Genomic DNA, 26,857 nt, shown 5'->3' with positions numbered 1-26,857 from the left:
AAAACGAATGAGCGAGAGCCCACACATAAGGAGATAGACGAAAGATTTCTCGTAGGGGTTGCTCTCTAGCATACCACTCGTTCTTCTTTTTTGTTTTTGAAAATCATCGTTACCCACCAAACCCCCCCCCCCTTTTTGTTGTGTTCGACAATTCGCAAATTGACGTTTTGGCATGCATCACAATGTTGCCTCCATTGCGTCGTTTCCAACTTCTTCCGTCGATACACGAGCAAAACGAAAACCCCAAAACAGCAAACGAGAAACGGCGCAGAGAAATAAAACAAGCGCAACCAAGCAGGAGATGCTTGCCAAAATTGCGCCAAACTACTCCGCACGCCGAATTTGATCGAAAAGAACGTACTGAAGCGGTGCCTATAGGAGAGCAGAAGTTGATTGAAAAGTAGATTGCGATCGTAGGCATAAGGAAGGGAGGGATATATAAGGAAGAATGTAAACACTCTTATTTATTCATCCACTCTTCTGGGCACGCTACTATATCGGGCAGATTGATCGTTTTCAGATCTATTTTTGGATTTTTGCGGTCGTTGATCGCTCGGCAGCGGGAGGTGTGTCCACTCTTTTGTACGTTACGTTGGAATGTATTCATCATCATTTGTATTCATCATCATCATCAAAATTTCGACTGCATCATTGACAACAGTATTATCATCGTCCTGTTGCAAACGCTTTTATACTTTTGATCGCATTCGCATGATCGCAACGTTTTATATTGCTCTTACCAAACTCACAATAAAAAATAGAAGTTCTCGCTGGTATTTATCGAAAGAAATTCGCAATCTAACTTCAAAGTAATGTAAACATTATAAAAATCAGTAAGAGATATAAGATACATGTATGTACTTTTTATGTTGTTTCTAGAATAGCAATCATCTATATAGATCTATACCTAAAATCAAGGGTATGGTATACAAGCATCATTTTATATATGGAGGAAATATGGTACTTCTCTATTACTTCATTATTGTCGAGAAAAGCATAATGTTTTTGTAGATGCTATTGATTTTTTTTTAATTATTGAAGACTTATGGAAATGAACGGAATTAAATACAAATCAATTTTTAAAGTTTCATCATTTGATGTCACTCTTTTATCTGATCAACATTTCTTCAACAATTTCACTAGAACACTACCAAACCTTATTATGTATGTCGTCTGCAGCCGAGGTACGAATAAGTTTCGAACAAATGTTGTGCTGTTGTAAGTTTTTCGCGTGTTTGATTGATTTCTTTGCGGTACTGCCTTTAGCCGTGCAGTTGTTCGTTTGTTTGTATTTTCTTTCCCATTCCCGTCAGCTTTGGCATTGTGGTATCTATTTTTAGCTCACCACAACAACACCACGGCAAAACCCATTCCATACCACGTCCATCATCATCATCATCGTCATCAGTAAAGCCACCAGCCGGACCCACACTTTCTCACCTTGCGCACTACGCTCATTCATTCGCGTTTTCGGCACAAACAACACCGATAGTGGAATGGCGATGGAAATGTGGAATGATCGTCCACAAATGGAAGCTGGGGAACGGAATGATGAACAATACGAAACAAAAAAAAGATTTGTTAGTCCGTTGACCTACGAATGTTGCTTTTTAGTAGTGTAAGGATTGAAGAGATTTTTGCGTGTTTCTGCAAGCCCACTGTGTGTTATAACGCGCTATCTTTCATTGTGTGCCGTGTACGTATTTTTACCACTGCGCTACCACGTGTTGCGCACGGACGTACCATTCGCCTACAAAATAACAGGTGGTCCAACAGAGGTCAAGCACAATGCATAGGGTTAGAGATTTGCAAAGTCAAATTTTGATTTATATTTGCCAGAGTTAGTGTTTTTAGCTTCTGTTCTAGCAAAATCAAGTAAAAAATTCGTAAGTATCATATCAAATGAGGTCAACAAATTATCAAGACGTTCGTCTTCTCGTCAGCTGTTGAAGTCTTTCTGGATTGACAATTACTTCTGAATTTAGATATCGGAATAACATCACATTGATTGAACGTTTCTCAAAAGGAATGTATTGTTTACAAGAATGGGATGGTCAATTATTTTCCATTTAAGCTAAATATTGGATAAATAAGTACAAGAAGTTTGAAGGTTTGATTATAATCAATATGAACGTATCATCTAACAACATAATGCAATTTGCAAGAAGTCAACAAACCAAACCTGGTGTTTCATATTTAAATTAATCACTATGTTTATCGCGAAAATGCTAATACCGCTAACATGATAATTGCCATTTATTATTGCAACGGTGCTGAATGGTGTCACAATCGGTTGCGAGCGTAATGCAGCGGTTGCATAGAGCTGTGTGGTGCCGATGTGAAGCGAAATTGCTGCGAGGCATTTAACAACAAATGTGTTTCGTTCGGAGACTTGGTGATCAACATGGTGGTGGTGGACAACCGTCATTCATGGATTGTTTCATCCTGAAGTATGTTAAAGTTTTGAATACCCTTAAAACCTTTGTCTTTTAAATCATTATTCATAAAGCAGTTCAATAATGTTTGTGGTAATGCTTATCATAAAATAGAATGATAGGATCATGAAATTGATAATAGTTCGGTGCAATAGACTATGAGACGGAAAAAAAGAAGACTTGATAGTGGCTACTAAATTTAACATTAATCGAATCAACCAAACCAGATCTAAGTGCAAACAATCATCGCCACTCCTAGCGCCACCACCACCTGGTCGACGTCCGTGGATAGACGGACCGAGACGACGAGAGCCGTAAGCATCGTTAATGGATGTTGCATCTTTGTGGAATGTTGTTTCTGGTTCGTGACTCGTCAATCGATTACCACCCGCCGTTCATCTTAGCAAGCGTGTGTACAGACGTGCCTGTCGGCCTTCCTCCGGTCTAGCCAAAGTCCCGCTTTTAGCGGAGAGGTCACTCGGTACTCTAGTGCTAGGTAGTGTAAAGGGCCTTCGTTTCCATCCCGGATCGCGCCACCTTCCCTTCGACGTGCGGTTCGGATAAAACGATTAACAACTCACAACTGGTGTAGATCACGTTCGTTTCACGGCCAAATGCAGCCCGTTACATTGCTCGAAAACTCATCCATGCGGGAAAATCTGGACGAAAGACCTAACTCAAGAGTGTTAGCCCTAGTAGCGGCTACTCTCATAGCAAGCACCATTCGTTGCTTATCAGCCCTTCGGTCGGTTTTCTTTATTTTGTGATGTTTCCTAGACGTTTCTCACCGCCCAGCTGTGTAAGTATACGTTTCGATTTTATCCTCCCCAAGTGGGAAACGATTGGTGGCAGCAATAACTAACTTGTTTCTACCGTCGTTAACCATTCTGATAGAATCGAAGAAAACAGCACGAGCACTTTCACTTCTTGATTGTGTGAGAAAAAAAACTCCGGTTACGGTTGTGTGGAAGCCGGCAACGTCGGGAGGATGCGATCACGAAGGAAAAACGCGACCTAATGATCATTACAGCTTGCAACGCAATAGATGTATAGCTGGAATCAGCTAGTATCGCATAGCATGAATGGAGAAAAATGCTGAGCTACTGGAGATACTGGATAGAACTTATGAACTGTTCGGTTGAAACTAGAAACAGTAGATAAGTTCAATTCCTCCAAACAAAATCTCCAGCAATAAATGTGCTTTTATTTGAACCATTTCGAACTCATTGCACATTCCATCCGATAGGGTATTCCATTCATCCGTTGATAATCATGTGAGTAGATATGTAAGAAATTCCAGCTTAAAAGATTCCTAGAATGCATCTATTCGATTGGCATGCAAATGATCATGATCGGATTTTCCTACGACCCATCATGGAGCTAAATATAGCTTCCACCGTGAGAAGCGTTCACTCTTTCCATTGTGTGCGTGGTTCAACTCAACGCTGAATGTTTGTGTGTTCTTTGCTTCACGTACGAATAATGCCCACCACGACCCAAGCGTCAGCCTCTGACAGTCAGCTGTTTTTTCTATCAATGGAGCTTTAAATGCCACCTGGTGGTAGTGGTGGTGCTGTTGGTAGACGACTTGATGCGGTAGGCATGAAGCCGCATACACAAGCTGAACAACGGCGGCCCTCTTGCAGCGCTGGATGACCTAAACCAAACCTTCCGAAGGCTACCAACAAATTCCATCACACGTCGTGTACGTCGACGCCAAAGTATAAGGGCCAACGAACTCGTCGACCGTGCGTTTGTCCATGAGTCGGCCTAGTGGGACGACAAGTTCACCTAAACTTCAGGCACGACGCGCAGCAGCATGCATGCATCAGCAGTGCGCTGTAACTGTGCAGCAGCGCAGCCCAGGGCCGATAGAAGTGACACCCAATCGCCTGTCTCCTTAAGGGCATTAGATAGACACACACATACACACACACAAAATACAGGAGAGAAGGAGGTGCACTGTAGAAAGGGTGTGAAAGGGAAAGGAAACTGAATTCATCCAGCGAGCCACTGAAAGGCAATGTGGCAGGAGAAAAGGGGGTTAGATGAGGCGGCGGTGGTGGGGATTGTGGTGTTTACGGCCCTCTGGAACAAGTTGCAAGTATTTCCAGCGAGATCTCAGCGAAAACCACATTCCATTTGTGGGGGCTTCATGGGGCTCCTCCGTTCCGTCGCGGTCCCTCCTCGATCGTGCGAATACGAGTTGTTATTTCTTATTTTCTCGCTCTCTGAGGCTTTTGCCGCCGTTTGCCTCGCGGATATGCTGACCGACCCCGTTGGTTGTTAGCATCGCTGGACACCGGAGTTGACCGGCATAATACAGAGGCAACGGCGGTGTACACATATGGTGATAACTGCGTCCGATCCCTTTCGTTTCCACAGTTTGTGCCGTTTGTTGTTGTTGGCGGAGGTTCTGCGGTTGTGGGGACCCCGGGATAAATTCCTCATCAAATCTCGTTAGATGAAATCATAAAGCAGAGGAATGAGTAGAGCGTTTTTGGTACCTTTTTTTCCTTTGCCGCACCAAAAACTGCTTGCGATCGAAGAAAGGTGGATCCCGACATCTCCCGTTTCGGTGTGTAACGTCTGCTGAAATTGAAGTAATATGAAGGGACAGGACTGTGTGTGAGATCGAGAAACGTGTGTACTGTCCCCTCCGCACGATCACTCCACGTGATAAGCTCCGGTATTCTAATGCTGTATTGAAAAGGTTTGTTTTGATTTTTGGTCGGGTTGTAACACCATCGCAAGCGCCTAACAACTTGACCAGTCTGTGTGGGAACAGAGCGGACACAGAGCCGGGCGGGTATTTAATGTCGGAGGTCTCGAAAATGATGGAATGTATGCACATTCCTCATTGACTCTCCATACTTGTGGGCCCCATTCTCTCTCTCTCACACAATTCTATCAGCTTCCTCTACGCTCCACGACGTTCTTCATTCAATCGCGCGCGTCGAAATCTCGATGGGAAGATCACGCGAACTACTTCGCGCGCACGAGTTCCAAAGCACCAACCAGTGAAATCCGGTTGATCGGAAACAGAACAGAGATTATCAGTTTGGTATTTGTGAAAGGTGGCTCTGCTGCTTGATACGCGTATACAACTGGTCGGCTGTGTGGGGGAATGTGCGCAAAACACGACCACGTGGCAGAATTTGTGACACTGTTTGCACCGCCATTGGTGGACAATTCATTACTTAAATCAATTATGAAGATTCGAGGAATTTCTCGACACACTTTATGGAGAATTTAGCTACAAGAGATAAAGTTACGATGTAATGCCCAAAGTCCACATCGTACATTATCTTCTGTATTTTTTTGTGGGCATTTTGTCATTGCCATAATAATGCCAATGTCATTTTTAGGTATCACGCATTCCACACCGTAGTCCGTTCATGTGATATGGACTTTTTTGTGTATGTGTGTTGTCTAAAATCAGTTATGTCATAGATAATGGTTCGCAGGGGTTTAAAATCTAAAAAACCTGAAGCGATAACGTTTTCAAGTCAGCGTAATGATACTACGTTGTGTGATATAGGAGTAAACTAACCAGCAGGGTGCAGGGGTTGATATCACGTTTCATGAAATGCGAGTTAGATAAAGTGAATGAAAGCCTTACAAAAGTAAAACGCAAAACGCATCGGAGAAGTCTATATTCTACACGATTTCCGGTTGCGGCCGGTGAACGGTGGAGTTGTTGCGAAATCATCTCCATCCTGGTGGTAACTCTGATCGCTGGAAGTGATAACACATTGCAAAAATACGACTCAAAGCTGGCATTCAAAATAAGAGCAAATAGCGACAGGCTCTGCTCAGCAATGTCACATGCGCGCGCGGTAAAATGGCGTCGCACAATCAGCTGAGGTGTGGGGAATACTTTTTGAGGCGAGAGATGCGCGAGCGCGCGCGTTCATTTCGGTCAGCTGATCGTCTGCTCCGTGTGTTGCGCTTGTTGAATGTGGTCTCAGCTGTGGTGCGTAGTTTCGTTTTGAGAAGGGTGTGGTACACGACGTCGCCACCACCGACACTCAGCTTTGCACAACCTGTACACACATACACACTGTGAGAAAAAGGTGCACAATGTCAGCTTCTCGTGACTTGATAAGCGTTAAGGAGGCGATAAGTGCCAATGGAATTTTGCCGTTCTTTTTGCTGGAGGGTGTCGTTGTTGGTGTACTGGTGCAAAAAAAAGCCATCGAAATGTGTGCCATCAAATCTTAAAATATCGTTCTGACGCCATGACACATGGAACGGCAACGGCAAGAGATCTCGCCAACCAACGAGCTTTAAACGTGATGATGCGCGACTATGAAATGTACTGTTGCAGACAATATGCAGAGAAGAGTCACGATTGTGTTGCGCTTTTGCTCTGGCCGCGATGGTCATCCCCATATCAACGAATGCAACCTTCAACTTGTTCAACGGTCTCTTCTCCACCGAAGCAACCAGAGTATACACTGCAAATTCCATTAATGACCGGGCTTATCTCTGTCGTGGCCTTTGCTAATGACTGATTTTCTCACCCTGTTCAGGTTTCAGTGCAAATAAAAAAAGTTCTAAAGTCACGTCCTTGAATTAAAAGATTAAAGATGCATAAAAATAAGTCAAACAGTACGATTCATTGATCTTTTGGAGCGCACACGATCATGCGTTTTTGTTGATCAGATGGATTAAAATAAAGTAGTCTAATGATTGTCTTCTACAAGGAGTTAGATTTGGGCATTATTTCTGGTCATTCTGTTGCTTAGACCGTCTGCCCCAGGAGAAGCAAATGCAAATTCATTTACAGAATATATTAACGAAAAGAATCTGAATCTAATGAGTAAATGTAAACGAATCTTTGTACTGATAATTTGGCAGCAAATACTGTCATCACCAAATAAATGAAACTTAGTACGGGATACTGGATCACTCTACATCTCTATTCTGAAGATTTATGATTCCTCAAGGATTCAAAACACTGTAAAAATTTTAGAACTGACAATGATTCAAGGATTATCGTAGAACTTCGTGAATATTGTTGAAAGTCGACTGAAAATGCATGTGAATGTCAGTTCTCTAATGATTTATCAGACACAATACTAGTGTTAAGCAATACGTAACTATCGAATTCGAGTTTGTATATTAATTTGATGTCTTTTCTTTTCTTTCTATTTACAGGTAAAAACGATGCGTTTTTTCAAATAAACTTGACTTATTTCTATGGTATGGTATTGGTATTCTACTTTTGGCATTGTTGTGATGTATGTATGAGCTCTTTAAACACTTTTTCTTTTTTTATTGTTTTGTAACAATATGTCTCCCAAATATGATTATGAAAAGTAATTATTTACGTTTGTGTCCCTTATTTATGTTAATTTTAAGTTACTCCGTTACTTAAACTAATTGATATTATGTAAATTAGGCGTATCAACAAAAAACTTATTTGATGATGATGATGATGATGATGAAGGCAGGAATTAAAGTGAAGATCGTAACCAAAAGCAATGTGATGTATTTATCAATGGCATGAAACGATCACGTTACAGGTGTGTGATATGATACGTAATGTTTTGATGGCCACAGCGCGCGTAAGAACACTTTGCCAATAAGAGGTAAGCGGGTTGGTAAGAGGTGATTGACACCCATGCTAATGTGCAAAAGTCAACGCCAGCGTGTGTGTACCGTTGTTGTTGTCATCGGGCAGTGCAACGTAGCAACATTTTATTTTGCATCAAATGTCCCCGTACTACAACATCTCTCGCGCTATGTGTGGATTCCTTTTTTTCATGTTTGGTTTTTGCAAAACCCAACCGACGCGTCGTGTCTAGTGAAAGGCACTGAAATATGGCGTGTCGTGTTTTTGTTTGTACGAATTCCAGGAAAATCTGGTTGCGTGTAATTCGATCACCGACGCAACCCCGCCAATATGGTTGTTGTGTGAACGCATGTGGCATGCAATTCTAGTAACCGCGTCGCGATGGTGTGGTGGTTGGATGGTCAAAAACCCTACAATGCAGTTTGCCGATCGTATAACCCCGCAACCAGAACGTAAACATAATGGGCATGTATTTTTGGTACTACGGACGCAGCCAAACGCGTAAAATTAACGCGCGCTGAAGCGATCCACCCCACCCGCCCGCCGCGTGTCTCGTCGTTCGAATTTGCGAATGGGGCGCTCTCAGCGACGCGTTCTAGTCTCTTGGCTCTTGTACATTTTTCTCCATGCTACTGACCGATGACGTCGGGTGCGTTCTCATTTTATGTTGTATTTGCGTTTATTTATGGCCAACGCGCCAAGCACCGACGTATGGGAGCGGAAAAAGAACAACATGAAACCGAAAGAACGAATGGATGGAATAAGAACAAAAAAAAACACGACGGCGACGGCGATGAAGAAAATGAAACCAAAGCGCGCGCGGCAAGGAAAAGTACAGTACCGTCAAAAACACATCGATTTCAGCCCAACACACAGAGCAGCATCATCATCAGCCGGGTCGCACGAAGCGGCATAGCAAGCCATGTTTATGGAACAGCCGTTTTAAGCGTAGAGTAAGAAGGGGTGTGTGTGTGTGTGTGAGCGGAAGGAGAAGAGAGCGGGCGGTGTGTTGTGGAAGAGGAGAGACGAGAGCAGAATGGATGCGACGCGCAGGTTTGGCGCGTGTATGAGTGTGTGTGCGTACGTAGGTCGAGAGCGTTTGATGCGGTGCGGCTACACGGGTATTATGTAGAACGCGCGGCATAACCATGCTTTTACATAAAGCGTCTTTTGGAAAGAGAGGGAATGATGAGTAGCAGCACACACACGTGGTGTTGCGGTGGTGTAGAGTGGAGCCCAGGGGGGTGAAGATGAAATATTTATAAACATAATAAAACCCGGGCGCTTACACACACCTCACAAACGAAAAGCGATGACGATGATGAGGATGCTAGGTGCGAGTGTGTGTGAGTATGTGTGGAAATGTGTGCGTCGTCTGGGTTGTGTGAAGTGGTTGGTAAAGCAGGGGAAAAGAGATAGGGAACGATCATCGTCATCATCATCATCACCACATGTGTTTCGTGCAGAGAGCGCGATAGCACTAATGAAAGAAGCGAGAGCGCAAAAGAGTACCGGCTTCCCTCTTATGTACGCGCGTTCACTCACCCATACTACTGCACCGGCTACTTGCTGTTGTTGCGAGTGACTTGTACGCAAGCGTGTAGTGTTGTGCTGCATCCCAACGCTGCGCCCTGGGGCCTCTGGAACTGGGAGTACGCCGCGAAGACGGACGTACAGAGAGCGCTTTCTTCCAGAGTTTCCCACATCAGCGCCACAGACAAGCGGGGCCGACCCCAGCGTGCCATAGTATAGGTGCGCGCTTTCCCAGTGTCTACAGCGCGCATACGCACGTACGCACATTATTGTGGCCTTCTTCTGCTTCTTATGCTGCTGGAAAGGTGGAAGCAACGCGCCAAGCCACACGGCTTCTTCGACCCATCTTGTTCCTGTGATTTTGAACCACTGGGTTGTATGTTGCCGGTGGAGACCACACTCTCGTTCTCGTTTTCTCCACTTCTTATCCATTTCCGTTCTCCGACCGCTTAAACTGCTGGGAAGCTAAAGAGAAGAGGGGCTAAGTTGTTTGCCGGAGGGTAGGGTGGTGTCTCTTGATTTACGATGCCAAAGCCATTCAAGCCAACCAAGAGAATAACCCGGCTACCCCGTCCATCCCGGTGTAAAAAGTTGCAGTTATGCACCAAGAGAGAAGAAGAGGAGTGATGCAGGTGCTACTACGGGACGGATGAAATTGGAAGAACTTTAACTTGATTCTTACTCAAAAGCGATTCTTCCATTTTGCGGACATATCTAAAACATTAGATAGAGTCTAATAGTCACTCAAAAAATAAACTTCCAAACTTGAGCTGCACGACTTCAACGAAAGTCGATATTACGGCGCTCTGCCTTCACAATGTGTGGCATAGTGTGTACAGTCAGCCCATCAACATCACCATATGGTGTTTTGCTTTCGTCGGTGCAGATTCCTGCGCATCAGCAGACCCAGCAGGTGTTGTTATTGTCCAGAACGAGTAAGGTTAGGTTCCCTTTAAAACTGGCTCTTAACGCGCGTCATCGTTATGAAGCACACTTCGTGTTTCCCCATTTCCTAGATGTTGTTGTTTTTTTTATTACGGAGGTTTTCTTATATTTCATACTATCTTGTGTGGTACAGCAAGCTCAAGCACGATCATCAAAGATCGCCTCCCAATTTGATGCGTGTCTGCTGCAAGTACCTTGGAAGTATTGTATAGAAGTTTAGTCGTCGTACAGGAAATGATGAAGCGCAAGACGGTAGGAACAGGTGGACATTTAAATATCATTTGCTGTTTCCCCTCATATGCACCGGAGATTATTTTTAACTTCAATTGGAAGAAACCGGTTCTGCTCGTTACTCTGTCTACAATTGCATCTGCTGATGCCACGGTATGACTCGTGTTGCGTGCGCCAATGATTGAATTCCAATACTTTACCTTTGTTTGTTGTCTACTTTATCGATAGACTTCTTGCATTTGCTGTAATAGAACGTCGAGTACAGGTTTTTTTCTGCAGTATCGCACTGTTACTATTGTCAGCATGTTGTGTACCACTGGTTGTAATGCTTAAACGATACGATGCCGCTGCGTTTTCTACTACACTGGGCTGGGAACCGGTTATAATGTGAATTTCCCGCGCAAAACCGGCATTCCAAATGTTCTCCGGTCGCGTTTGTGGTTGTTTAGTGTGGCAAAAACGAGAGAAAGCCGGTTATAAAGACGGTATAAAATGTTTGGGAATTGGATGGATGTATTTGCCATATGGAAATAGTTGAGTAATAAAATTGTGTACTTTCTTGTACAGCAATATGTTCTGTACATTTCCGATCATATAGTTACTCGTTTGTTCGGATACATCAAACATGTTATTTTGTTGTCGAAATGTTCGATATTTGGATGCACGCAAAAAGGCGCGAACGATCATGTGCTTTTTGGGATCCGATCGTCGAAAGCTTTTTTTGCTGACCCGTATATACTACGTTACATTCATGATCGCCGAATGAGATGATTCGTATGTGTGTGTATGTGTGTGTGTTACACACGATCGAATTTTTGGCATTTGGCGCGTAATGCTCGTGCATCGAATTTGTTTTTTTTTGCGAACCCAAACTGTACTTTTCCGTCTTTTGCGGCGCTGGTGTTCATAGTCATGAACAACATCAACAACGACAACCATATCCCGCGCACTACCTCCATTCATCATCCATTTCTGCCTCTCGTTTCTGCTGCCGGTTGGTTGGTGGATACGCAAGTCGGTGGAGCTTGTTTGCACGGTGCTATGTTTTATGCTTTCGCACCAGCAAGCGGCACAGAGTCAAGGTTTTGTTGCTTACTGCGGTTGATGCTCGTCATCGTGCCCTGGTATGTGTGTGTGTGGTGTGGTGGTGCGTTCGATTTTTGCGTATTTCCCTTCCAGTCACGCGGGGGGTTTTTTTTCGGGTTGACCATGAGATGCTGTGTGCCGCCGGTCGACGAGGAAGTAGTGGACGGAGAAGAAGGTGTGCGAAAATTAAGTTTCGCACATGATCTGCACACTACGTAACGAGTGGCCTTTATACTAGCCACTATCTAGTTTCGTATTCTCCAGTTTTGTATTCTCTTGTCGAGGTTTTCGGTGAATTGTAGAATAAATTTATTATTTTATGTGCTGTTTTGCTTCACTTTGGCTTTGATTAGTTTTCTACATATTATTCTGTCAAGAAAATATTCATTTCTGTATGATATTTGAATTGTTTTTTTTTTATTTTCATTGTTAATAATCAAACTTATGTGATTTGATAGTTCTTTAAAAGTTCTAAAATTGTGTACGTGCAGGAAAAAAAAATCTGCTGGTCTGAGCGTAGTTTCAGCTGCGAGTGGTTTGCAATTTGCGAGAAGTAGCTTAAGAGAGCGAAAGAGAGGATAAATGTGGAATAATACTGCGCAATTTCTTGAAGTTTGGGCCACGTTCACTTCAAAGGTCCAGTTCGGTCTTCGCGGTATTATTTGTTGCATTCTCCTCTTCTCGCCACCTTCTGCGTGGCATCAATTCGCGCAAGCAGATTTATAAAAAGACCACCAGTGTATATACCAGCGCCGCAACATCATCTGTTTTTCGCATATTCGTCGTTTCGTTTTCTTCTGTTTTCTGTGTTTTTCTTTACTCCTTTTTGTGTTCATACTAGGTGCATGCACGTGAAATTCGATTGCGTGAGGTTGAAGAGAAAATAAATCAGCGGCAAGACAAGCACATGCTACGATTTCCGCATATTGCGAAGGTTAGGAGTACCGTAGCTACTAAAGCATGAGTTAATTGATGTAGTAGTTTGGAAAGAATGAAAATAATATAATTTTACCCGACTTTGATCGCCTGCCGGATAGTGGGACTCAAGTTTTACAATATTTCTGCTATCTGCCCTGGCTCTTTTATGCTTTTTGTGGCTTGACTTTATTTATCCGCATAGCTGAGCCGAAAGTTATGGACTTTTCGAATAGGATTTAGTAGTAGTTCTGTCGCGTGAATCGTTTTTCACCTGACATTATATTTATGGGCCGCTCTGAAGTTGTATATTATCATCTTTTAATGGACTGTTTTTTGCAAGGATATATGCAAGTATTTAATGATCTGATTGATTGATCGTATAACCATTTACAGCTTCTTTGTGCCACTTCTATCGCACTAATTGATAGTAGGTTATGAATGAAGCGATACATTCCAAGTAATAATATATGTTAATCATCTGTCGAATAAGAATTTTGAATTTTTGTTTTTGGGTTGTTGAAAAACCTTCTTTGGGGAGTTAATTAAAATAGCAATGTTGAAGAAATAATTGTTTTTATCAAAAGAAGAAAATCTAAACCTGAGATCACTCGAGAATACATAACGACGAGACTGTTGGTGTGTTTTCGGTCGACTTGGCAATACGCTAGCCCTGAGCATACCGAGTAAGTCAAGCGTCCAATTTTGGGGGAAAAAGGTTGAAATCACCGGAGAAGTTCTCGGGGTGCCACTCACATTTCGGGGATCCTCGGGGAGGGGTATATGAGAGTCATAGTGCTCGTGTTCCGGTCTGGTAAGCAAGCGGCGGCACCAGGTATATTCGGGGTTCACTGAGTTTTGAAAACCATAAGTGATTAGGTAGAGGTGCATTTCGAATCAAGAGTGTGGGAAGGAAAAGTGCACAAACGTGGGGAGGTGCCGCTGGAATGAAAAGCTTTCCACGATTGGCGGATGATACGTGGCGGGGCCATAAAAAGGGAGAAGGTTTGATTTTTCTTTTAATTTTCCTCATTATAGCTATTTACCCGAAGCTGCGGTGGTGATGATGGTGGTGGTAGAATCTTAATGGGGCATAGTAGTGAGCCCGTTTGGTGTGGCATTTTGAGTTGGGCAGGTTATGAATTTTTTGTGGATGATTTTCGAATTACAACTAACGAGGGAGGAAGAGGTTGTATTTAAGAAAAATAAAATAGTCAATCGGAACTAGGTTCCAGTGACTGGTTGAACCATACGAGCGAATTCACAGGCGATTTCACAGAATGTAAAGTTAACTGTAAATGTATCAATTGAAGAAATTGATTTCCTAAATTGTACAAGAATTCACAAATCGTGAAGGCAAGATGGAAAATAAATACATTGAGACTGGGAACTTTTTCCCAGCCGGCTAAGACTAGTACTGCGCTGAAAGTATTAATCATATAAAGGGAATAAAATGATCAAAACGTTAAACAGTTTGGGAATTCATTAAAAAATCATTAAAATTTAGTTCAATTAGTTGTCTCGTGGGGGATAATAGATTTTTTTTTGTGTCAGGTTTGTGGTCACCCGGCTGGGATGGAGAGACGGATGATGTGCTGACGCTGGCTGGTGCCTTTTTGTTGTACCGGGCGGGCGTATACTGTTATCGATCGATCCTTGGCTTGAAAAAATGTGGTCCTGCTGGTTGGTTGGTTGGTCATGTGTGAGAAAATGTTCGAGTTTTACGAACACACACACAACTGTACATAATACACAGCTTCGCGCTTACCAAACCAGCGAAAGGATGGGAAAACTCCAAACAGATGATATTACGCTGACCGAGCCTGGCTGGCACCAGCTTCCAATGGAAAGCACCGGATTTTACTACCATCCTGTGTGTGGGGTACGGTGTTGTATGGTAGGTCCTTTCGGGGTATGAATGAAGAAAAGAGAGACAGTACCTATATGTGGTGCTGGTAGAGAGTTTGGAAGAGAGCGCGAACGTTGTGGCGCGCGCTAGCAAACCGGGACCAAAAACTGAGCTGTACCATCCTACGCTACGTCATGTTCCTCTGGTAAGAAAGCGCGCCGAAACGCGCGCATTTTCTTTCATGCCCCTTTGTTGGTGAGCGAAATGAAAATAGTGCATCTCCTCTCCGATTTTGTGTAAAATGGAAGCAATTTGTTAGTGTGTAGTACACTGCAGTGGGTAATTTTGATTTTGACTTACAATGAATTGGGAAAAAGGGAGAGTAGCAAGTTGTTTTACGGATAAAGGCAGCGATGAGCCTTTGGTACACTCCACGATGGTAGGTTTGTGTCGTAACCGATTTTTTTTCGAAGAGACATTAGAAAAGGCATATGGTCCAGCATATGTGTGTAGCCAGGGAAAAGAAGTGTTTGGCGGGTTGAGGGAGTATACTCAAAAAGCTTCAGGCGAGAAAATAGTAAAAACGCGCCTGCGCTCATGAACCCTCTGATGTGTCTCGCCGTCAGATCACGTCCGTCATATCGTGGCTTTATACGCGGCAGTTATGTATTTTTCCTGGTTAGTAAATAAAGTGATGAGCCAACACCCGAACGGTAATAGTAGTTTTTTTTATACTCGTTGTCTGTCTGCTGTATGACCAGAAAGAGAGAGATAGTGAGAGGGAACAAGGGATGATGATGATGATGATGATGATTGTAACCACCGTCCATGGCATTGTAATGATGGGAACAGTTTTCGTCTGGCCATGTCCTGGGATAGGATTTCGGAAGCTTTTTCGATCCTTATCGCACCCGACACGAACGAAACAGCTGGTAACAACAGTGGTAACACATTCGGGACGGTTTTTGCTCGACGGCACGCCGAAGGTTTAGGCGCGCGCACCGGACCGGATGTGTAACGCAAGGAGAGGAGGCTGGCTGTTTCGCGGGATGTGGCGGGATGTAGGTTTCGAAAGGAGAAAATTTTTGCCGGAACTTCCGTATGGCCGTATCTGCTGTTCTCTCTATGGCAACACACAACTACCAACGCGTCTCGTGGCCGGTGATGATGGCACTGGCAAAAAAGGCACCGACTTTTCGCAACCTTTTCATTCCCATACACCAGCGCATCCATCCCACAGCTGAAGCGCTCGGTGATTGCAGGAAAATTTAAACAAAAAATCAATTGGCTCTCAACTCTCAGCTGTGTCTGCGAAAGGATATAGCTCTCAGACTGTTGAATGTATTTCTGCATGATAGCGTTGTGACAACGCCCATTTTAACAGCTCTCAGACATGCTTGGCAATTTTTCGCCGTTTCGCCGCGTCACAGTTTGCGTTCACTTATGCTGATATGATGCAGAGTTCGGTTTAGTAGCATCAAGGAGAAACTGGGTCCACAGATACAATACACAGTCTAAAATCTGATCCACGTAGTACGTTCTACGCCATTGGATTATAATTAATTGAGGTCACTTTTATGTTCCCCAGAAGAGGAGCACCGTCACAACCCACACACACCTCTTTGGCGTGAATTCTTTTTTTTTCTTCTTACGTTTGTTATGTACAGCACACCACCAAGTACCGGAGAGCATAAAGCTCTTTCAACAAATGGGAAGGAAAATTATGTGACTGTGTGTATGCCATGTATGCAGACAGGGCGCTGCCGGGGATGTCGCATTGACGTAACGTGTGCGAAGCAGACAGGCCTGCTGTTGGGAAGCTGATGCGGATCGGAGCTCCATTAGTGTATAGTCGTATCTGGAGGGATCTGCCCGCTTCCCGCATTTCAGCAGACTGTATCAAATATAGTAAATTGTAACCCACCGGGAATGATGCTTTTCGCCTGTCGAGAGGCACTCTTTTTTACTCTATGGCCACACGTCTAGCCAATGTGCAACAACGTGTAGCGGGGTTAGAGGGAATCATTGGCTAGACGAAAACGATTAAGTTTGTTTGGATATTGCTGAACTATTTCGCAGATTTTGTGGTGTGTGTACTGTGGTCCCCCCCATGGCCGACGATGTGAAAAGTTGTCCCGAAATTAGTATATTAGTATTGAACTAACTATAGATTTCCTGTAGCTTGAAGATTTGCTCATTGGTAGATTCGATACTCGATACTCGCAATCCTTCCAGAGAGAGTCATACTGCCGATCTGGTTTGTGGGAACTCTCAACTCTTTTGCTGCTACTGGGAAAGAAGTTGCGAAAGGATACATGATTTTTAGTTTGAAAATTGAAAATGTTTTGGAAACTGAATAGCTTTTTTATAGAAATCTAGAAAAGGAGTGTGGTAGTGTTGCTTGAACCCGACTGAGATTCTAGGATCTGTAAAAATCTTTCAGCTGAATGGAGCTCTGAGGTCGCATTATAAAAATTCACGAAACTTGAATTACAATGGTCTACGTGTGCATTATTTAGTTGAAGGAAATGGCAAGCACTAACAGTACAGTAACAGTACTTGTGATGTTTTATAGACTTACGAGACTAAGCAGATATATTTTACCAACATAAGAAATATAAGAGAGTCGGCACATAATTCGCATGATTCTAGGTGGAAGATTTACATAAATCGCAGAAGATTCATTAAGCATCATAGCAGCACTATGGGAAAGTTCTGGAAAGACGAGCTGATCAGAAGGAAAGGGATTACTATCTGCATTTCGGACAGCATCTCGGTATTTTGATATACGAAATGAAAAATTCGGTTAAATTGTTGCAGTTACATCATAAGAAATGTAAGAATTGTCAATAACAACTCATATTTTTGGTACGATAGGTAAAACCATGGGTAGATCTAAACTCGCAAAGCACAAATTTGCCAACTGAGTCTTTGCCAAACGTATGTGTTTTTTACAAACACTATGATTTATAGCGTGTTGCACCACAGATCCGCGCGATTGTTGAAAGGTAAAAGTAAACTCCAAGTCCGAAAGACGAAATCAACGTTTCCGATCTCACGTTTAGTTTATGGTAGGGTTGTTTTAGAGTTTTGCCGCGAAAGCAGGAGTTTTTTCTTCTATTTATCTTTCTGTCGAAATTGCCATCTAGCGGGAAACGAAATGTTGTACGGCTTAGTTTCTCTATTCTTCTCAAGAGCATAAAGCCACTAGAGGTTGTTCACCTGAACTTGCGAATCCAGCGTATAGTAGAGCCAAATACACAAAAAAAACGCGTACCCGTAGCGACTAGAAATCTGTTCCCGAAAAGTGGCGTCAAAAGTGTATGTGAGAGGAGGGATGAAGAGAACGTGAAATTGCCAAAAAAAAATAGCAAACTCTATCTAGTTCACTTACTACGACGAGAAGCCCATGAAATTCGCAATGAAACGGACGAACGCGCGGTTCCCATCATCATGTTCCCCGGGCGGGCGGTCGGGAACATTCGACTTCCCACCATCTGTGCAAATTCCAGCTGGTTCGGTTGAGTTGTATTCTTTCCCTGGTCGTATGTTGTATGCCTGCGCGCTGTGTATCTGATTTTACGCTTCGGTTTCCACACATTTATTTTAGCTCCCGAAACGTGGCGGCGCAACACACCGCATTGAACGAAACAAATCTTGGCGGGGATAATACTGGTCGGTTGAATCGGTTGGTCCGTAGCTAAGTAGCTGTAACAGGGTAGTAAGCAGCAGCAGCAGCAGCAGGTGTTGCGGAAGTAAAGATTTGCGAATTTTGCGCAAAAGTTCGATCGTGGTGAGCTCCGGGAATAGAGAGGTTGAAAAGGGAAACGGGGTCAGCGAAAATGGCATGCAAAAAGGGGCATGGAACAATTTGCTAAATAACTTCCTGTGGCAAAATGTATTTTGTAGTTACACACACACACACACGTATATACGCGGAGGGCATTTTAAGAAAAAAAGGGTGTACAATGTATATTTTGCACAGTGGAGATCTTGTGGAATGTAAGAAGAAAACAACACCAACCAAGGGCAGTTGCCAAAGAAAAGAAATTATTCTCTTCTATGACGGATAGGCAAGGGCAAAAGTCAAAACGGCCATTATAATACCCATCCATTGTTACCTATCTCATCCGCTCAACAGTGCATAACCGTTGCGACCTCCTTTAACCCATGGTGCTCCAATACGCCGCGTGTATGAATTTAAAATTTAAAAAATCCTGCTCCTCTTCGCTTAACTTCATTTCTTCTTTCGATCCATCACGTGCACGATCGTACGCACCTGTCAATATGCGAATGATCAGTAAAACACAAGGCAGGCTTATAAGGGTGGAGAATAAAAAAAAAAAACATTGGCTCTCGCTGAGCCTAACTCTCTTCACCTGTGAAGAGTGCGTATTTTTGCGTAGGAAACAACAAAAACAAAGCTGTGGCTCCAAACACGATACCGGCACGACGAACCACAACACGCTTACGGTTGTCTCTTTTCGACCCCCCCAAAACTGACTTGCCATTAGGTAACGCAGGAAGAAATTCCTCCAACTTCCTGCCCGAAACGCACGCAACAGCAGCCGTACGCGCAAAACGCGCTGTTGGCGCAAAGTGCGTAGAGAGAGCGTCGTGGTATTCTTACGGTTGTGCCTTTGTCCGTCTTTCTAAACATTGCCCACGAATGGAACGGCCGCAGTGAAACGGAGGAGAATAATGCGTTCACCAAAACAAGTTCGCGATCGGGCATAATCATAAGATGCGTAAGGTCTTTTAAACATTCATCGTCAGCAGCACCGAAAGTGTTGCGTATGGTTTAAAACGCTAAACCCATTCACAAAGGCCTGTTGTGGCCCTGCGTTACCGATTCATGCGTACACCATGGTGTTGTGCTGTGTTTTTCGTCTGTATTTTTTTTCCTATTCTATCGTTCCACTTTCTCGCTATAAATTCCATGCAAAGATCGAGAGTAACGCGTTTGATGAAGCTTTTCGTGTGGACGAGTGTTTGTGAGCGAAATGGATTTGAATTTTCAAGTTCAATGTTTTTTGATGTGACGTTGTGTATTTGTTTGTTAGCTTGACGTTTGTTTTGATCAAGCTGTAGCTCCGAGCCTTTGTTGTTATAAAATTATCTATTTTTGGTTAAGGTTTGTCATGGAAATGGGAAACTTAATAGAAATATAAGTAGATTTTGTAGTTTAACGCAACATTGATAGGATAATATTGTGTTACATTATAAATTAGAATTGAAACATATTTATTTAATTTAATTGGTTTGTGTTTATTTTATCCTAATAGTTTAATCAATCCTAATAGAACTGTTATGCAAGGATCGTTGCGATTGATTATTCCGACGTTCATAACCTTAATGATAGACATGACCCAGGGCACGATCGGATACACCATTAAAGAGGTTTTTTAGCTGCTGTGCTAATTCCAGTCCACTAGAACTGGAAAAATATAATATTGTCCATCGTACCTTGGCCCGTATGGTCAACGGTCGTGACCTTAAAATGAATGCCAATTTATAATTTACTTGAGTCTTGTCAGTAGTCTTGACAGTAATGTGTGGCAAGCATTAACTAACATGGCTGACGTACGTTTAAATGTAAGTTACTCGCTGCTGGTACCGGAGTCATACACCGTACCAATCTTTTAATGATTCTTAATCGCTGCCACTTGGTTGGTACCCTACGATGGAAGCGAAACTGTTGCTGGAGAGTAGAACGAGAGAAACAACACATCTGTAAAGATAGAAGACTTTTTAAAGGCTACATTTAGTTTATCACTGTTTCACTTGGTGTGCAAATCATAAAATACGTTCCAAATACAAAATGTTTATGCTGTCATCTGTCTGTGATAAGCGGGACAAGCATTTGGAATGTATAAGCATTTCCCATGCGTTTTGGTCTACTCACAATTGAGCACGTTGTGCTAGTGATTAAGGGACTGTATCAGCAATCCTTTTTCGGTTCACGCAAAGCAATTTGGATCAACTTGAACTCCCTTCCATAAATAAAACGTAAATGCAACACCAAGAAACAAGTGCCAGAAAAAAGGGCATGCAAAAACGGGAAGACGAGTTTTAAATGGGGTTGGAAAAAGACACGCGGAATAAATCGTTTTTCAAAATTCGCTGGCAGCGGGTTTCACCGTTTTGCATTGGGTGTGGTCATGTTAGCTTCGACTCGTGTACGCTGCAAGTGTGTTGCGCACATTGTGTAAAACCTCTCGCGTAAGTGTGATTACGACTGCCGCCGTGGTGCAGAAAGCATATGGAAAAAAGAGAAAAGTATCGGGATGAGCATGCGCAGAACAGAACTACAGAAATATGCCGGTAGACAAGAGAAGCGTTGGAAGTTAGTTTTCATTGAAGAATACGGGAATATTCAATTTCTGCAATGCACAGACGATGGCAATGAGAACGAACATTTGTGTAATATGTTTTCAAATTTGAATTTTCGTTTCTTCTCTATTGGCACAACAATTTCTTGCTCTCTTTGACATTATTTAGCTGGATAGTCAGTCCTGCGTACGGGGAATTTACGTATATCCCGTTTTAATGTCCATTTCCAAGTGATCGTTACAACTTTATACGCTACCTCACATAACATGGATTCCGTAGCGTTTATTTAAAAAATCTTATCTTTATACGGTTTATATGTTGTAGTTTTATAAGTTCTTCAATAAATGTGGTCGAACGAAAGGTATTGCCTTCTTCAATAGTTTAACTATTTGCTTAAATCGCGATTTGATCGTTAATGATTGCTGATCGTTTCTTATGATTGTTTTACTTTCAGGCCGCAATTTTGCAACAGACCGCCGAATACATCTATTCACTAGAACAAGAAAAGACTCGTTTGCTATCGCAAAACTGTCAGTTGAAACGGACAATTGATCAACAAGATCACAATGGAACTCCAGATCTATCGCAGAATGCGACACAAATTGTAGCGAGCAATGCGACAAACGGCGGTGCTGTAGTGGTCTCCCAACAGCAACAGCTGGTGGCAAATGTTGGAACTGGTGGAAGCGGTCAGCCAGGAGCTACGGCAGTGGCAACCGTTGCCAAAAAGCGTAAAATCGACACCATCGTTACCGCGCAGCCGGTATCAGATTCATCGGACGAGGGATTAGGGTCAATGTCGCCGGAACCGGTGTCGTTACGCGCTGTGAGCGTTACCTCGAACGGAAGTAACTTATCTAACGCGCATTCAGGCACGACAATGATCTCAAGCCCGTCCACCACCCACGGGAGACAATGTACGACGGTGAACTTTTCCGCAAAAGACTACTTGGAATTGAAGCATCAGCTTGAAGTAGAACGACGGCAGAAAATGTTGATTGAGGATCGATTGAAAGCACTCGAACGCCAACTCTATCCCACCAGGATACAGTATCAGGAATCTTCGGAACTGGTTGTACCCGACCTCAGCAACGAACCATCATCAGTATCATCACTTGCTCCGGAAGATGTTGCGGTTTCGATAATTCATAAACCGGTCAGTAGCGGTGGAACAGCCATAGCTGGTAAAATACCGCGTGTTCCTGCTGAACTGGAAGGCGGTATGCAAGTGATCTCCCTAGATGCTAACAGCCTGGGAAAGAATCAGCATGTAGTCGTATGTTCTGGTGAATTGATAGAAGAAGCACTTTCTATGCAGACGGTGCCGGCAGCACCGAAACAGCTGGTTATACCGATGAAGGAGGAAAAAATGTACATCAAACGGTCGCGATCTCGATCACCAGCAGTAGGAGAAGCGACCGTGGTAACGTTGCCCCCTAAGAAAAATCGTTACCCTTCTATCTTAGAGGCGGCCATCAAAGCTGAACCGAAGGTGGAAGTGGAGCGTATCGATTCACCCTCTTCAATTGTGGTTACTGATGATCAGATGATAGTGTCAACGACGGGTTCGCACCTGGTCGGAACGGGTGCCAGTTTAGCCACTGTTCAGCAACCGCGGCTCAATTGTAACTACCGTCACAACCTCGAAACTATAGTTGAAGCAATCCGTCATCTCGAAGGTGATGCATTTGATGCAGTTGTACCAACGCAGCAACAGCAACAGCAACAGCAACAGCAGCAGCAGTCATTACATCAACCAGTACAACAACCTCAACCCACTCAACCTCCAACAGTAACATCCCAATCGACTATACAACAGAGACCTATGCAGGAAGTTCCGCTGGCGTTGACAACAGCGAGTAAACAACAAACTCCGTTAATGCAGACGAAAACTGATCGTGATCATCGTCAAATTCAGCTAGAACCGTACCTGAAGTTCCGAACAGCGCCAAATCCAACCGCAGGTGCTGTACTTCCGTCGGCTAGTGCGTCCAATTTAGTCGCCGCTGCTGCTCCTAGTGTCGTGACGGTAACGCCCCAGGCGGGCTCGATCATTTCCGTATCAATTGCACCAACCGGAAGCGGCACGCTGCCGGCCGGTTCCAACTGTCATTCACCTGCCGCCGCATCTTCGACAACAACTACGATCGTGGCCAATAGTTCCATCGTGTCGGCGAATATGCCGCAGCAGCAGCAGCAGCAGCATCATTCGAACACGCTCACAACGGCAGCACAGCTTTTGCAACAGCAGCAGCAATGCAGGCCTGGTGTAATAGTGGTGAAGCAAAATTCATGATCCGTTACTACTGCGTCAGCGATCGTTGGTGGCTGTAGCAATAATAGTGGTAGCCATAGCAGCTCAACCGTTGCCCCGTCCTCATCTAGTACCATCGCATTGTTTTCGGCTACGGCCCCCCATAAGGGAAGTAACAGTATCAAGAGCAAAACTACTCCGCTGCTGGTTAGCGTAAGCAGTAATTTTAGTAAGCTGAGGTATGGCAGCAGCAGCATCAGCAGCAGCACCAGTGGAAGCTTTGGTGCCGGCAAAACAACAGTATCAGCTCCCGGTGGTAGCAGTAGCAGTAATGGTGGTTCCCCGAATGTTGTCATTACATACCAGAAAACGATGGATGGTGCTTGAACGATTCTCCTAGTGAACAATATCCCCGATTTATATGATTTGTTAATTATTTTATTAGATGTTATATTTTTGGCATTGCATTCTTTTTTTTTACAACATATTTTGCTCGTCCTTTAGCCACGTGCCGTAATCTTAAATCTATATCTAGAAGCTCCTACACATTAGCCAACCTACCAACCTACTTACCCACCATATTGTGTAGGGTTTAGCAACAAACAAAGCTGTATTATCATTAGGTGTTAATTGGTTTGAAAACACATTAACACACCTGGTTTGCTTTATACTGGGATTGGACAGCATCATTCTATACAACTGTTAGACTAAGACATCCTCAAAAGCAAGACCTAAAGGCAAGAGAATTTTTTCTTGCTTATTTAATTCTAAGTATACACAGAATAATGCATATTATAAGATTTGATTTAAGATTTACTTTAAGATGATGAAGCAAATGGTTAAGGCTGTAATGCTATAAACAGCATACCATAAGGGAATAGTACTAGCGGGCGATAACATCTTCATGGAATGATATCAAAAGTAATGAATAAGCGAATAACAAACAAGAGGAAGTGTAGCATTGTGTACAGCAAACAAAAAGATATATGGGACATAACAGATATTTCAAATTTCGGTTGAATGTTGAGGTTGAGACTAACACAGATAACGCAGAACCTTGGAAAAATTACAAACAATTTGACTAAATCGGAATATATACATGCGCAGAAATGATTTTTCTTTCGCTGGCCAAGCATGAGAATACATACTGCAAAATGGTTCGTGTGGAATTGTGTACAAAACAGTCGCAATCCTAGGCATAGAATAGTTCGATAGGGTTTCATCTGCATTTTTTGTGTTTAAGGAACAGAATAACAGTACCGGGAATAGTATAACTTTCATAAGTCTTTATATAAAACGTCTAACTGGATGAAAGGACACATTTAAGCGCCATGACGCAATAAAACTGGCTTATGGCGATGGTAATACTGTAATTGATGGTGATATCTAAGATGGAAAACAATTAACCGCGGGAAATGAGAACAAGAGAGTGTGTGTGTAAAAAACGTGCTGGCAGATGATTTTCTGGGGTCTGTAAGTGTGCATTTTTGTAATATTCGCATGATACATAAAAGGACTTCAGGACTTCGGAAGAAAACCGATCCAATGAATATTGGCATTCAAAAACTCCATTATGTTTGGTTTTTGAGTTAAGGAATAAGTTTTGCCTGGATTTTGCCGGATTATTTCTTCTTTAGCGGCACAATAACCTGAATCATCGGTCTAGATCTGCCATTTCTGGCTTTCTTTTTTCTGAGAACGTGAGATTGATCCGAGAATGAGAAGTACCGGCTTGCCATGTGAAACCGGCACCGCTGCCAATACATCGTTGAGGCGCCCCAGACGCGGGCTGGGTTACATTCAACTTGTATTTAAATATTTTCTTTTAAATCCATGTCTACTTTCCAGTTTGAATAATTGTATTACTGTGACAGTAACGCATTTTTTTATTGGGACATGCTTCTAACCGTCGCCATGGAGGATATTTAAGCCTTCCTAAAGCAGCCATTCTGCAACCCATGAACAGACATGAGTAAGATACAATGATATTTAATGACCGCCAGGCCGCATTGCTACTATTGGTAACTAATCTATGGTACAATTTACATTAGTTTAAAGACATTTCTTTTTCCAAACAGTGAAAGGGCACCTTATTCCAAGTGTACTCGGCCAATTTTCGATCCTGTAAAGTTGTATCATCGAATATTCCAAGCGTTGCACGGTTCACAGGTTGTTACGATTGAACGGTTCATAACAGTAGCAAACAAAACGCAGAATCTGTCGAATAAAATTCGTCCGTTTTCTACTAGTTTCCTCTATTATTGAACCGCTGTGTGGCAAGGAACATAAGACTCCAGAAAATTCAAATGAATTAATTTGGACGAAAACTATGTGATCTTCTTTAACACAGTCGTACATTCATTTTAATTTCATTTTTATTGGCGTCTAGTTGCATATTGTCCAAAAGTTTAGTTTCTGTGTTTATGTTTTGTTCATCATCTAAAATTCGGAAACTGAAGCTATTTGAGCGAAACTAAAAAAGCTTTCGGTATTAGATAATTTTTTTTTCTCTAGACAAATGAAAGAGTGAAACGAAACCTCTCAAAACGCATCAATCGTAAGGTAGTGGCGCAAATAGCCTTTTAAATCAATTGCGTTAGCAAAATTTGCGGAATATTTTCGTTCATTTAAGGGTAGAAAAGTGGAAGTGTTAGGAGAAGATAGAACAACTAACTTTTCAAATAATCTTCCGTAGTGTCGTGTCAGTTTGGGTGAGTTCTGTTTTATAACATGTGTCAAGTCTTGTGAGCTTATTAATTATAAGAACAGATTATTCGGATTCATCATTATTTGTTTTGCATGTTTCTTGGTTCCAACACATTTCACTTAACCAGAGTGTTTAAATGGGTTGAAGTTAAGAAAAATTATAGGTTCTGTGTACTATGTAGGCTTAAGACTGATTACCAATAAACCAGGAAACATTTAGCATAGCGTAATGAAGAAACCATAATTGCAAAGGTCCTTAAACTAAGGGAAAACGTAAATAATTTATTATTTTGATTCCATAAACCGCGTTAGTGCGGAATGGTTCTTTTTGTTTCAGAAATTTTTATAAGTAAGCAATACGCAACATCAGTGGCGAACCTGAAAACGGAAAGCAGCAAACAATATGACGCTACATAATTCATTCGCAAAGATGCAAAAATTGGCGCTAGCAATGCATTCAGGCTACAAAAGGTGTAAAACATTTTAAAACTGACAAATCTTCAATTGTCATTTTCCTCGCGTGAATAGTGCATTTTTTATTTTAAGAAGAATGATTAATTTCATCCAATAATCCTCGCTGCTGTGTGCTTGAACACATGTGTGTAACGGAGAAAAGTGCGCTAACAATTGATTTGCGCGTCAGCTGGTCAGTGGATCAACTGATTACATACTTACTAACCGAGCGAGAAAATATGTTTGATACAACAAACGTGTATTGCGAACCAAACTCGTTGGTTTGTTAAATCGTTCGTGACAGGTTTCGTTGCTAATCTGTACGATAATTATAAACTCACAAGACGGGGAAAGACGAAGAAAGCATGCAAAATGTGCAACTAAACATTGTAGCTAGTAAGTGGTATCTAATAATATGAATATGACAACTGCAGAATAATACAATTAAAAACAAGGAATTATATGACCAAAACGCCCACCAAGGAAATGATACAGGGGGAAAAGGGATTTGTGGATAAAGACAACTGGCTGCTGTT

At 42.6% G+C, this 26,857-nt stretch overlaps 1 protein-coding gene across 3 annotated transcripts in view; it reads left to right on the top strand.

The window, feature by feature from the left end:
• Positions 1–24,566, top strand: part of LOC128301312 (formin-J) — a 77,454-nt gene extending 52,888 nt beyond the window's left edge. For all 3 annotated transcript variants that reach the window (XM_053037717.1, XM_053037716.1, XM_053037718.1), the window contains exon 4: positions 21,363–24,566. In XM_053037717.1, the coding sequence (XP_052893677.1) occupies positions 21,363–23,204 (1,842 nt within the window). In that variant the 3' untranslated portion in view covers positions 23,205–24,566. The remainder of the gene's footprint in view (positions 1–21,362) is intronic.
• Positions 24,567–26,857: the final 2,291 nt, after the last annotated feature.

This window comes from Anopheles moucheti, chromosome 3, assembly GCF_943734755.1.
Source record: "Anopheles moucheti chromosome 3, idAnoMoucSN_F20_07, whole genome shotgun sequence".
NCBI lineage: Eukaryota > Metazoa > Arthropoda > Insecta > Diptera > Culicidae > Anopheles > Anopheles moucheti.
This window is presented reverse-complemented; position numbering and strand designations above follow the sequence as displayed.